General features: G+C 31.8%; 1 protein-coding gene across 5 annotated transcripts in view; it reads right to left on the reverse strand.

Moving 5' to 3' along the window:
- LOC126884602 (cyclic nucleotide-gated cation channel subunit A) overlaps positions 1-12,300 on the reverse strand; it is an 839,335-nt gene that overhangs the window by 328,399 nt on the left and 498,636 nt on the right. For all 5 annotated transcript variants that reach the window (XM_050650604.1, XM_050650600.1, XM_050650603.1 and 2 more), the window contains one exon: positions 10,105-10,350. In XM_050650604.1, coding sequence (XP_050506561.1) covers positions 10,105-10,350 — 246 coding nt within the window. The remainder of the gene's footprint in view (positions 1-10,104; positions 10,351-12,300) is intronic.

Raw genomic sequence — 12,300 nt, forward strand, 5'->3', positions numbered from 1 at the left:
CCATCTCAAAAATGAAGGAAGCCTATGGTTCGATTGCAAAGAAGAAGAATTTGACAGTTGGCAACAATTTGAACAAAAATTTTTGAATTATTTCTGGGGAAAAGTCCAACAATTGGAAATTAACAAGGAATTGCAAAATGGGAAATACAATGATAGGATGGGTATATCAGAAAGGACATATGCATTACAAATTTACTATAACGCAAAACATTTACAATATAATTACTCATCGGAACAATTAGTCGAACTGATTGCAAGACATTTCGAAGAAACGCTGGAAGACCATATCACATTGCAAAACTACAAAGACATAGATAGTTTATGCCAATTCCTACAAATAAGAGAATTACGTGTAAGAGAAACAAAATCAAGAAGGTCGCGAGAAGATTACAGGCCCCGAGAAACACAGGATTACAGAGATAGAAATCAAAATAGGAGGGACTATACAAGACGAGATTTTAATCCCAGAAGGGAAAACGAAAATAGAGACAACGGAAGAGGAAATTATGAACAAAGAAATAGGCAATGGAATGAGGACAGAAATCGAGAATACCAGAATAGAAACACCACACGCTCAAATCAAGAAAACAGAAATAATGGTAGACAAAATGAACAGGGATATCGAGAAAACCGAAACAGATTCGACAGACCAAGAGAAAATAGAAGAGAGGTAAATAATACCCAGACAGAAGAATATGCCGGAGAGAGACATTATGACGAAAATATAAACAACGATGAGCAACCGGCGTCTTTTCACGACGGCGCTCACTAAAAACAAAAAATCAAACAGGAATCTTTTGTAACCCCAAGGAGTTTATTAAATTGGCAGAAAACAACGAAAAGAAAAATGGAGTTAATTTAAAATTTGTGGATGGATTTATCAACGAGAAACCAATTAAAATTATGATAGACACTGGATCTGAAATAACATTGGTCAACAGAAAACTAATAGAAGAAGTTAACTTAACAAATTTAATTTACAAAATACCTAGGGTAAATTTAGTGGGCGCAAACAAACGGACATTGGCAACTATAAATGAAGGCATACGAGTAATGGTACGACTGGGCAAGAATATGTATGCACTACAATGTGTAATAATGCCAAACATGTCACATGACATGATAGTAGGAGTGGACGAATTGGCAGAAAAACATGTAGTGATAGATTTTAAAAATAATACGATGAAACTAACAGAAGAAAAAGAAAAAGAACAGGACAAGGAACATGAGAAACAAAATACGGACGAATCAGGTAAAGAACAAACAGTGGAAATGAATTTGGCAACGAAGCAAGGACAAAGAAGAAAAGGGAGAAAAAGTCAGAAAAAGACAAAAGAAAATGAAACCTGTGGCTCCTCAAAAGAAGAGTTGAGCCCAGAAGAAGAAAATTTGAGAGTATCAGAAACAAAGGAAACCTGGGATTCCTCAAAAGAAGAGACGAGCTCAGGAGAAGAAGAAATAAAGCAAAAAAATGAAAGCAAAAAAGATATGATCGAAACAGTGGCATTTGAAGAGGAGGCATATGAAAACGAGGATGCAGAATACACGATAAAAGTATGTGAAAAATCTGAGGAAAAAGACAGAAAATTGATATGGGAAAAAGGGAAAGACAACATAATATCCGACACTCTAACACAGGATGAGGACACTGAAAATAAGGAAACAATTACTCTACAGGTGGGACTAATTAAAGTAGATAGTAAGTTAGGATATAAGACGTAGATTAAAGTAAGGAAATATACAGGGAGTTGGTTTTGCCTCGAGAAAATTTATTTAAAAATGCAGATAAATTTTATCGAATACAAGGCGGGGATTTGTTATATTTCTATTTGATATAAAAATTAAAATTTAATAATGATAAACAAAATTCAATTTAATATAAAATATTTTCAATTTTCTCAACCACGGGCATATAAATTTAAAACAACCTGTATACAACAAATTGTTATATGTAATTTTAAGAAGTGATTAGAATAAGCGTACGAAACTCGGAACAATGTGCTTAGATAAACAAAGTGAATGACGCGTACCATTATCGTTCTTCTCGGAAGGTCGATCATTAGCCTATGCTAAATAAAACTCAGTGAAATAGATGATAGTTCATTATCGTTTTTCGCGGAAGGTTTCGATCATTAGCCTATGCTAAATAAGACTCATTTGAAAGAGAGAATAGGTCATTAAAATTTGTAAATAGTTAGAAAGTATTTTAGAATGGGAATTAAATATTTTCTTTTGAAATCCATTAAGCATATTTAGAAAGATTAAAAATTGGTTTTGAGGAATATTACGAATGAGAGTTGGTGGTGGAAGATTGATTTGTGAATCTGGAAGGGATATTTAGAAAGTAGGGGAATGAATGACAAAGTGAGATCAGAATGTTTTGAGCTGTCGAGAAGTGAAGTCGAGTAGTAGACGGTAGTGTACGGAGAGTGAGAAAGCCGGTAGTTCCGTGAGTGTGGAGTATCTATCGTGGAACGAGAAGTAGGCCAGGTCGAGAGTAAAAGAACCTCCTTGAGCCAAGAGTGTCCCGGTAGCTGATAGCAGTTTCGAAAAAGGTAGAACACAGCATCACGACCGAAGCAGGAACGAGAGCTATTCGAGCTAGTTTTTCAAAGGAGTACATTACTGGAAGCCAGGACGAGGTTTGATCGCAGCCAAGGATAGCAGGAACGGGCTTTGTGTGAGGACATTTTCAGTTCACCAGGAAAAGGTCAGTCTCATTTGTTTGGACATGAATGTATGGGTTTTTCGTATTAAATTCCACATAAAAATTGAATAACATAATCAATAATATCAGAAAAGCTTCATCAAACTTAAATAGAGTTGTTGCTAATAACTCCTAATAGTTAAATGTTAATAAAAGCTTTCAATTGAAAACCAAAAGGAAATAAGATTCCCATTTGTAAATGTTATGTTTAAGAATAATAAGAAATAGCAAATATTAAGCATTGATTGCCTTTTAAATAAAATAAAAAATATTTTGATTATAATTGTAACCCATATGTGTATTTTTTTTTACTCTTTTCTTTTCTATCCCGATTAGGAACCATTAAGAAATATTTAGAAGCCACGGAAGTAAGTAATTAATTTATAATTCGCCCTGAGATTGAAAACATATTGATATGTGATCTGGTTAATTAATTAGATTAGTATTAATTCATTGATTAAATTAAGTAACATATAAGAATATTATCTCATATCAATAATAAAGATCACATCAATATATCTGGAGACCAAACAAATACAAGAACTAGAAGAGTTATACTATCTGGGCAGTCTAGTAAATGCAACAGGTGGCACGGAAAAGACATACCAATAGCCAGAACATAATAGGCTTAGCACAAAGCGTCTTCAACACATTCCGCAAGGTATGGGCCTTGACAAGTATTAGTCAAAAAATGAAACTGCTTCCGTTCTACACAAATGTTAAATCGGTCTTAGTATATGGGCCCTGATTCTAATTCAAATTTCGACTCAAAACAAGTCGCAATGAATATGGTGACGTTGAAATGCGACTGTGCGAGCCTTGTGGTTGATATTATAATTTCAAGTCGAAATTATTGTGACACGGACATGAATGAATGGCCGAAAGCGAGGTTAGGTTTAGTTTAGGAGATATGTTTTGTTTGTTTCTTGCAAGGAAAACTAAAGCAAAAGGTATTAATATGACTATGTTTTATGGAAATTTGCTGGTTTTGGAGGAATTAGATAGAATAGTATTAAATTAGACATAATAATTGAGAATTTCCACAACGTGAATTATCAACTCAATGAAAGATGTAAGGTAATAATCTGAGAAAATTAGTATAAAACAAGGAAAATTATGTACCAGCTATTTTATTGCTGCACATGCTGGAATCAAATTTTAAGATTTCATATATTAGTAATATAGCTATGCAAAGTCCTCAGAAAGTGTGCTATTTGATTTATAAACAAATTAGCGCTCCTAAATCTTTTTTTTTTCAATTATTATTGCTCTGTAACTCAGAAGATTTTAACGTTAATCCAAAAACACTCACATAAAATTCACTGTAATTTAATTCTACACATAGTTATTTTTTTTCGATTTCCTTCGGCGGAAAATTTCCTCGAAAAATTCGGGTTTTCCAAACAAAATCTTTAATTTTCAACTAAAATTTTAGGGAAGTAATTATTTATCAATAATTAAATAATTTGGTGACATGAATCTTTTTGTTATGAGTGTCTTGAAGATATGAAAATTTGTATGTACAAAGAGGACCAGAATAAAAAGGTAATGGTTCAAAGATTGAAATCCTGTTGTTTATAACTCTGTCACAAATGCCGGTCAAATTTGACCGGTTATACCTGGAACCACTACTCGCAATTCACTTTTTTTTTTCTTCGAAAAGGGCACAAAAGCCGTGCCCTTTTCAACAGCGTTAACTAAATTTAATTTAATCTAATATTTTCTGAGGGGTTCTATTTGTTTATAAGTAGGGCTTACAATACCGAGCCAAAACCTCAATACCGGTATTTGGTATTTAAAATTTCAAATACCGGTATCCCGGTATTAAAACCCGAATTATGAATAAAAAATATACACGTTATATTTATACTATCCTCAGTTGTTATATCGATTTGTTATTATGGTGATTAAGGTACCAAGGGCATTATAAGGATAATAACGCTTGAGGTCAATGGTGTATAGACCGAGGGCCTTCGGCCCGAGGTATATACGTTGACCAAAAGCGTTATTATTATAATACCCGTGGTGCCTTCAACGTTTAATGTCCGACTAAATCATTCTTTATATGCAAAAAATTTGAATGAACTTTGAATTAAATTAGTTTTCAAATAAGTACATTTACCAGAAATAGTCGTAACGTAATTGTGGTAACCATAGTTTTCCTTAGAGTTTTATTTGTCAACTTGACAGTATTAACTCGTTATTTAAATTTAATAGGCCCTAGGGCGTTATTTTTCAATAACACGCCCTTGGGCTTCGAAATAATGTCATTATTTGTCAAATAATAGACCAGTCGGGCATTAAATAATATTTATGAAACCTATTAAATTTTGTTTTGAAATGGGTACATGTTGTTTATAATATTACATAGAGAGTAGAATAGATACATACAAAAAATGTGCAAATGAATTTAGCATATAATAGTATAGTACCATATAGTAATTTTACTTATAAAATTTGCTATTTGTAAATTAATTTAACTTAATATAGTCGGTTCGCTAAACTCAGACACAACTGGCTAGTGATTTTAGTAAGTAATTTGGTAAAATTGGCAAAAATATAATTACTAAATAGTTAATAATTACTAAATAGTTAGTAATTTTGCCAATTTTGGCAAAATTGGCAAAAAATAAAAAAAATATTTACTAAAATCACTAGCCAGTTGTGGCTGAGTTTAGCGAACCGACTATACAAAGATTAAACTTACTGTGACATATATTTAATAATAGATTACTGTGGATTTAGGCAGCTATATTTTATATTTTCAATTATTATAAATAATTCAGAAAATAAGTGAGCCTAATTTATACACCACAATACACAAAAAAAATGAAAAATAGATCTGAAAATGTAAAAACAATTCTGATTAATAAATCTTACGGCTTATTTATAAGTATTTATTTATGATATAAGTGTTAAAAGTACACGTTTAAGGCACGCATGCGAAAGTTTGCAGAATGAGCGATAGCGAGTTCTGCAATTCACATGAGTGCCTTAAAAATGTACTTGTTAACACGCATATCATACAATATTTTTCTACAAACGTAATTACAGGACAATATCTACAAAAACTTTTACTTGAACTTGACTGACATTCCAATTTTATATTTTTTTGACATTACATCAAAATTGCATATACGGTCAATACGAACTGCAGTGCCTTAAAGTTTTTTTAAAGCACTAGTGCCTTAAAGTAGCATTTTTATCGCTCGTATGGAGTGCTAAAAATTGCATTTTTAACACGGTTGTAGAAAAATAAGCTAGTCTACTTTTAACTATTTCAGAAATTTTATATAACTCATTTTATGTATTTGTATAGACGAGACTTTTAATAATTTGGTGGTAAAACTGATGTAACCCTTCGCCTTAAATTAACGACATTCAAGCTTTTAGAAAGCGCTATAGTTGACTTGTCTGTAATAAACGTGTTTAATAAATATTTTTTTTACAATGATATTGTTTGTTAATCTTCAAAAATAATTTCTTGTAATAGCAAAAAATATTTTAGAAGAAAAGTTTATTGTGCATCAATTCACTTTTTATAAATTAAGCTAATACCGAAATACCGGTATTTTTATTTTAAATACCGGTATCGAATACCGGAAAAAATTGTTCGGGATTCCGGTATCCGGGATCCCGGAATCCCGGTATTGTAAGCCCTATTTATAAGCCAAAAAATTGTTTCTTTATATCATTCCTGAGACCGCTCAAATAGTCCAATTTCAATTCTGTAAAGTACGTTGAATAGGTATAGTGCTTTTTTATACGAAAATAATAGTTATATTCTGGTGTATCATAATCTTTCTGGTTATTATTTCGACTGAAATTTTTTAATTAACATTTTAATTATTGCTAAACTATTGGTTAGATTGTCGCCGGCCTCCTGATATATAATCTACCTACTATAAAAAATCTTTCATGTCATCAATTTATTTAATTATTGATAAATAATTACTTCCCTAAAATTTTAATTGAGAATTACAGATTTTTTGGGAAAACTCGGATTTTTCGAGTAAAATTTTTGTTGAATGAAATCGGAAGAAAAATAACTTTGTGCAGAACTAAATTACGGTGAATTTTTATTTGAGTGTTTTTGGTTTAAAGGAAAAATCTTAGGAGTTACAGAGCACTAATTAAAAAAAAAGAATGTGTGTGTACTTTGTACGCACGTGAGAAGTTATACTTATATTATATAATTTCAACGAAATAAATATACTTAACTGTTTATATTTGCATTTTATTTAAATATAAGACTAAATTTCTGACCTACCACTTTCAAAAATTTTTTATTAAAACTACCAAAAAAAAACGTGAGTCATCCGGGATTTGAACCCACGACCTCTCGATCTCTAGTCCAATTCTCTACCTCTTATCTGTTTCCTTCCAAGAGTTCGGAGCCGTTTTTTAATTCTGAACAATTCGTTGCAACTAAGTACATACTGTCTGTGTGCGCATGCGCGCAGTATTATAAATTTTACTCTCAATCGCTCCTAAAGAAGTATAACTTCAAAAAAAGAAGACTTAGGAGTGCTAATTTGTTTATAAATAAAACAACACACATTCTGCGGACTTGTCATACCCCATATTACTAATATATGGAATCTGAAGATTTGATTTTAGCAATAAAATAGCTGGTAAATAACTTTTCCCAAAAATGGCATTTTTTTTGATAATTTTCCTAGACTATTAAGTTGCGGTGGTTGCGTAGCCAATAAATCCAATAAACCGGAGCGCCAACCCAAATTTTGAGCAGTGTCGAAATGATAACGTTAATATCTCCAGTTGTAACTAATATCGAAATGAATAAGAATCCCTATAAATTGCGACCATCATGGCGAAGTCAAAATTATATTGCGGCCTCGCCTCGAAATGAATTAGAATCAGGCCCATGGAACCGAAACATGGACATATAACAAGAAACTTTTTCAAAAAATGCAATCCTTTGTACACAGATAGTTACGAGTAATATTGAAAGTATTTTGGCAAAATAAAAACACAAACCAAGAACTGTGGCGAATAACGAACGAGGAAAAAATAGAAATTACAATGAAAAAGTGGTAATGGAGGTGGATAGGTCACATCACAAGATAACCAAATGTTTTTGCTACTAAACACTGATGTGCCCTTTGCTCCGCCATGGAGCTATTATGTGTTTAAAATGCAGTAATTGTTATTAAATATTTTGCTATTAAATTGCCCTATTTATTTTTCCATGCATAGTTAGAAATAATTACATAATATTTGTCTATTTTCAAACTAAAATAGCAGCCCTTAGGCTGCTATTTTAGTTTGGCCTACAGGCCTACACTAATGAGGAAACATATGTTGAACCTCGCAAAATGGACACAAGTCCGGTTTTATTTTTTTTCTGGTATATTAAGGGGTGCTTATTATGAGACTAACTTTTTCTTAAAAAAATTCGCCCCGGAACTCTCCTTTTCATCCCTTTAAAGGGGGAAATTTGTGGTTTTTTTGAAACGTAACCCTTCCTTGCAACTTTTGCAAAAAATTTACTTAATAATAAAATGAAGAGGACTATATTTCCTACTATTTATTTCCCGACAGCATATGTCTATCACCCACTGTTTAGCGGGAGTGGCGTCCCAAAGTAGACAAATTTTTAAAAAAGATGTTTAAAAAAATTATTTTTCCCTAACTGTAATGACAATTAAGAAGAAACTCTGGGGAAATTAATCACAAACAAGTGGCTGATTTTTTGGTATAGGTTTAATTTAAGTGGAATTGTCCCTTTTTTAATTACAGGGTGTTACATTTTAAAAAACCCCTTTTTATACCATCTGAACCGCCTATGCTAGAGTAAAAAAACTTTCAGCGATTATCCAGGTACTGGTGTTATTTACAAATTTTTATAATGCACCCCCATTTTTTTCCGGAACCACCCCCCAAAAAAAGGAGAATTAATAAAGAAAGTGATTTTCTTGGAATTTTATTAAAAAGCTTCATATATCATTTTGTGCACGTTCTTATTACTTATGCATGGATACCAAAGGCGATTTCTTGGTGCAACCCCTGTAGCAAAAAAAAAAATAATAATAAATAAAGGGGGGCTGAAAACTTTTTTTTGCTTTTTGACCCATATGGACATATGCTCCATCAATAGGGTTTTTCATAAATATATATGAAACTAACTCTATCCTTGAAAATAAACTGCGGAAACTACCCCTATTCCTTGGAGAACATGTTTTTACAATTTTCTCATTACCTATGCATTTTTTAAAACAAAGCTTATAAAGAATTAAAGAACATTATTTTCTCTACAAATAAAGTCATATGCATTTTTTTCGTATAAGCAACCGTTACGGCACAGTGGCGCCGTAAACCTCAGAAATGCTTTAGCGGGTTCCTGTTTTTGTTTTTTTATTCACCTATTCATTTTATTGATAACGTACTTATGAAAAATAAAAAAACACACTGTCTGCTACACATTATGACCCATGCATATTTTATTTTCTTTGCACCCTAAAGCCACAGTGGTGGCCCAAAATCAATTTTTGATTATTTTCTTTATTAATTCTCGTTTTTTTGAGGTGGTTCCGGGGAAAATATGGGGGTGCATTATACAAATTTGTAAATAACACCAGTACATGGATAATCGCTGAAAGTTTTTTTACTCTAGCATAGGCGGTTCAGATGGTATAAAAAGGGGTTTTTTAAAATGTAACACCCTGTAATTTAAAAATTTGCAATTTCAATTGAATGAAACCTATACCAAAAAATCAGCCACTTATTTGTGATTAATTGCCGCAGGGTCTCCTCTTAATTTTCATTACAGTTACGGAAAAATAATTTTTTTATAAACACCTTTTTTAAAAATTTGTCAACTTTGGGGCGCCACCCCCGCTAAACGGTGGATGATAGACATATGCTGTCGGAAAATAAATAGTAGCAAATATAGTCCTCTTCATTTTACTATTAAGTAAATATTTTGCAAAACGTACAGGAAGGCTACGATTTTGCTACGGATTTTGCCACGTTTCGCAAAAACCACAAATTATCCCCTTTAAAGGGATGAAAAGGGGGGTTTCGGGGCGAAATTTTTTAAGACAAAGTTAGTCCCATAATAGACACCCCTTGATATACCAGAAAAAAAAATCAAACCGGACTTGTGTCTATTTTGCGAGGTTCAACCTCTGTTTCCTACACTACCTCGTATACATACAAAAGTACAATTACTTACAACAGTATTTCTGCTTTATAGCTTAAATATCTCTGTTTAATATCTTTACAGTATTGAACTATAAAATAAGTTTTATACTACTCTGATATTGTATCTTATCTAGTCGACGCATATGGGAGACGAAAATCAATCAAGCAACACAGCAAACTTTACTAATATCTGATATTCCCTTGTCTTGGAAAATATAAAACACACTCACCACATAATGTGACAACTTCGTGGGGTCAACAACAATACGGTGTCCATAACAAGTGGGTCCCTTTTCATCGTCCTTGTCTCCCGCCGCATTTTCATCAAGATGGCTTTTGTCCACAAACCAATCCGGAGTGGCGTTTGATTCTTTCCTAGAAAATCTTCGGAATCGGATGGCCGCCTGAAGTGTCGAGGCAATTTGTCCTAACCGATTTCGAACAGTTGAAAGTAAACGATTTTGTTGAGAATTATCCTGCAAACAAAATAGGTACAGATTGAATGATGCTTTACAACGGAAACAATAAAACTAAGATAAATGTAAAGGTCATAAAGAACACTGGTTCGACAAGTAATGCGATTTACTATTTTTATTGGGACTAAGCCACAATTTTACTTTAAGATAAGTTTATTTTGATTTCCACTTTGGAAATAATTGTTAAAACCATAAATACATTAATAAACTTTGTTTTTAATAGGTACTTAATAAAAACTCTTTTTTAATAATTTAATTTTATCTGACTCATCGACAAACACTACACTCAACGAAAAAGGTACGTAATATCAATAAAAATGTTAATTCAGACAACAAACGCAATACTTAAAATTTGTCCAATTCTTGGTTTTATTGGGACAACAAAACGATGTTCATCAATTCATTATTTTCGTTCGTTGAGCCAATGTATTACGTTTATTGAATGGATGAACATTCATTATGTATACCATAATATCACCTTATTGGTATTACGAACTCTGTTCACTGAGTCAACGAACATTATTTATTGAAACAACAACGTCGTTAATTGACCGACGAAGACTATTCGTTGTGTCAATAACAGTGTTATTTCTCCTAACGTATTTCGTTTATTTCTACAATTATTTCCGTTTATTGTTACAATTAATTCCGTTCATTCCCACAATAAATACGGTTTTTCTTACAATCAATTCTGTTCATTCCTACAATCAGTTTCGTTCATTCCTACTATGAACCTAGTTTATATTAATAATTACTGAATGCAATAGCCCAATTTATGATATTAATTGATTAATAATAATTTTTTAAATCTCCCTTTTTTGTCCTTAACTAAAGGACTTTACACTGTGTGATTTTTCATATGATTTTACTTATACAGTGTACTGTAATAAGTGTTACACTCCATTAACTTATTTACTATATTAACTATTTAAACTATTATATTATTATATAAAATATTATAACTATTAACTATATTAACTTATTTATTTTTAGCACATAAGCAAAACGCTCGGACAGGTTGATTTTTAAAATAATCAAAGTATATTATAACATCAATGTTTCGAACTTTACACGATCCCTCTTCAAGTGACAGGCGTGGCGTAACTTTGATTTTTTTAATGGGAAAGTACGTCATGTGACAGCTTATTTAAAAGCGTTTGAAATAGTAATTCCAAAAATGTATAACACTTTAATCCTTTTTGAGAGCGCAGTTGGAAAATTTCGATCGAATTCTTTTTAAACGCATTCATTTTTTTTGGAATTCTGAGAGAGAAAACTAATAAGTATTTTTGAAAAATTTAAACGCAGAATAAAATATTACATTATTACCAAGGGCAGAAAGTCCCTTAAAATAAACAAAAAGTTTTTATTAAATGGTATGCCTATTTGAAATTAAAAATCATACTAAATTTTCTCTTTTTCACCCCTGTGACTTATTAAAATAATCATTATAGAGGTTCTCAGGGACTTCAGACCCTCGATAATACTGTAATATTTTATTTAAATTTTCAAAAATAATAATTAGTTTTCTCAGGATTCGAAAAAAATGAATACATTTAAAAAGGATTCGACCGAAATTTCACGATAATAGACACACAAAAACTTCCTTCTACTACGGACTACACTTGAAAACGAAATGTAATTATTATTCGGCACTTCGGTAACACAGAGAAGCTAGGGGTATCACGATAAGGAAAAGCCGTTAACTTTCAAATGGTCAAGCAAAACATTTATTGTCTCAACAACTACGATTATTGTCACAATGAACGCATTGATTGTCGGTATTAAATGCAGTAGTAGATTGATTAATGCATTCGTTGTCACAACAATCAATTTACATCTATTCAATAATCATATATTACTCTATATTAACAACATTTGTACATTGTTTTAATGAAATATGTACGTTTTCACGATAAACCAAGGTAATTGCTTGTCATCTACGAAATC

The sequence above is a fragment of the Diabrotica virgifera genome, chromosome 5, assembly GCF_917563875.1.
Source record: "Diabrotica virgifera virgifera chromosome 5, PGI_DIABVI_V3a".
NCBI lineage: Eukaryota > Metazoa > Arthropoda > Insecta > Coleoptera > Chrysomelidae > Diabrotica > Diabrotica virgifera.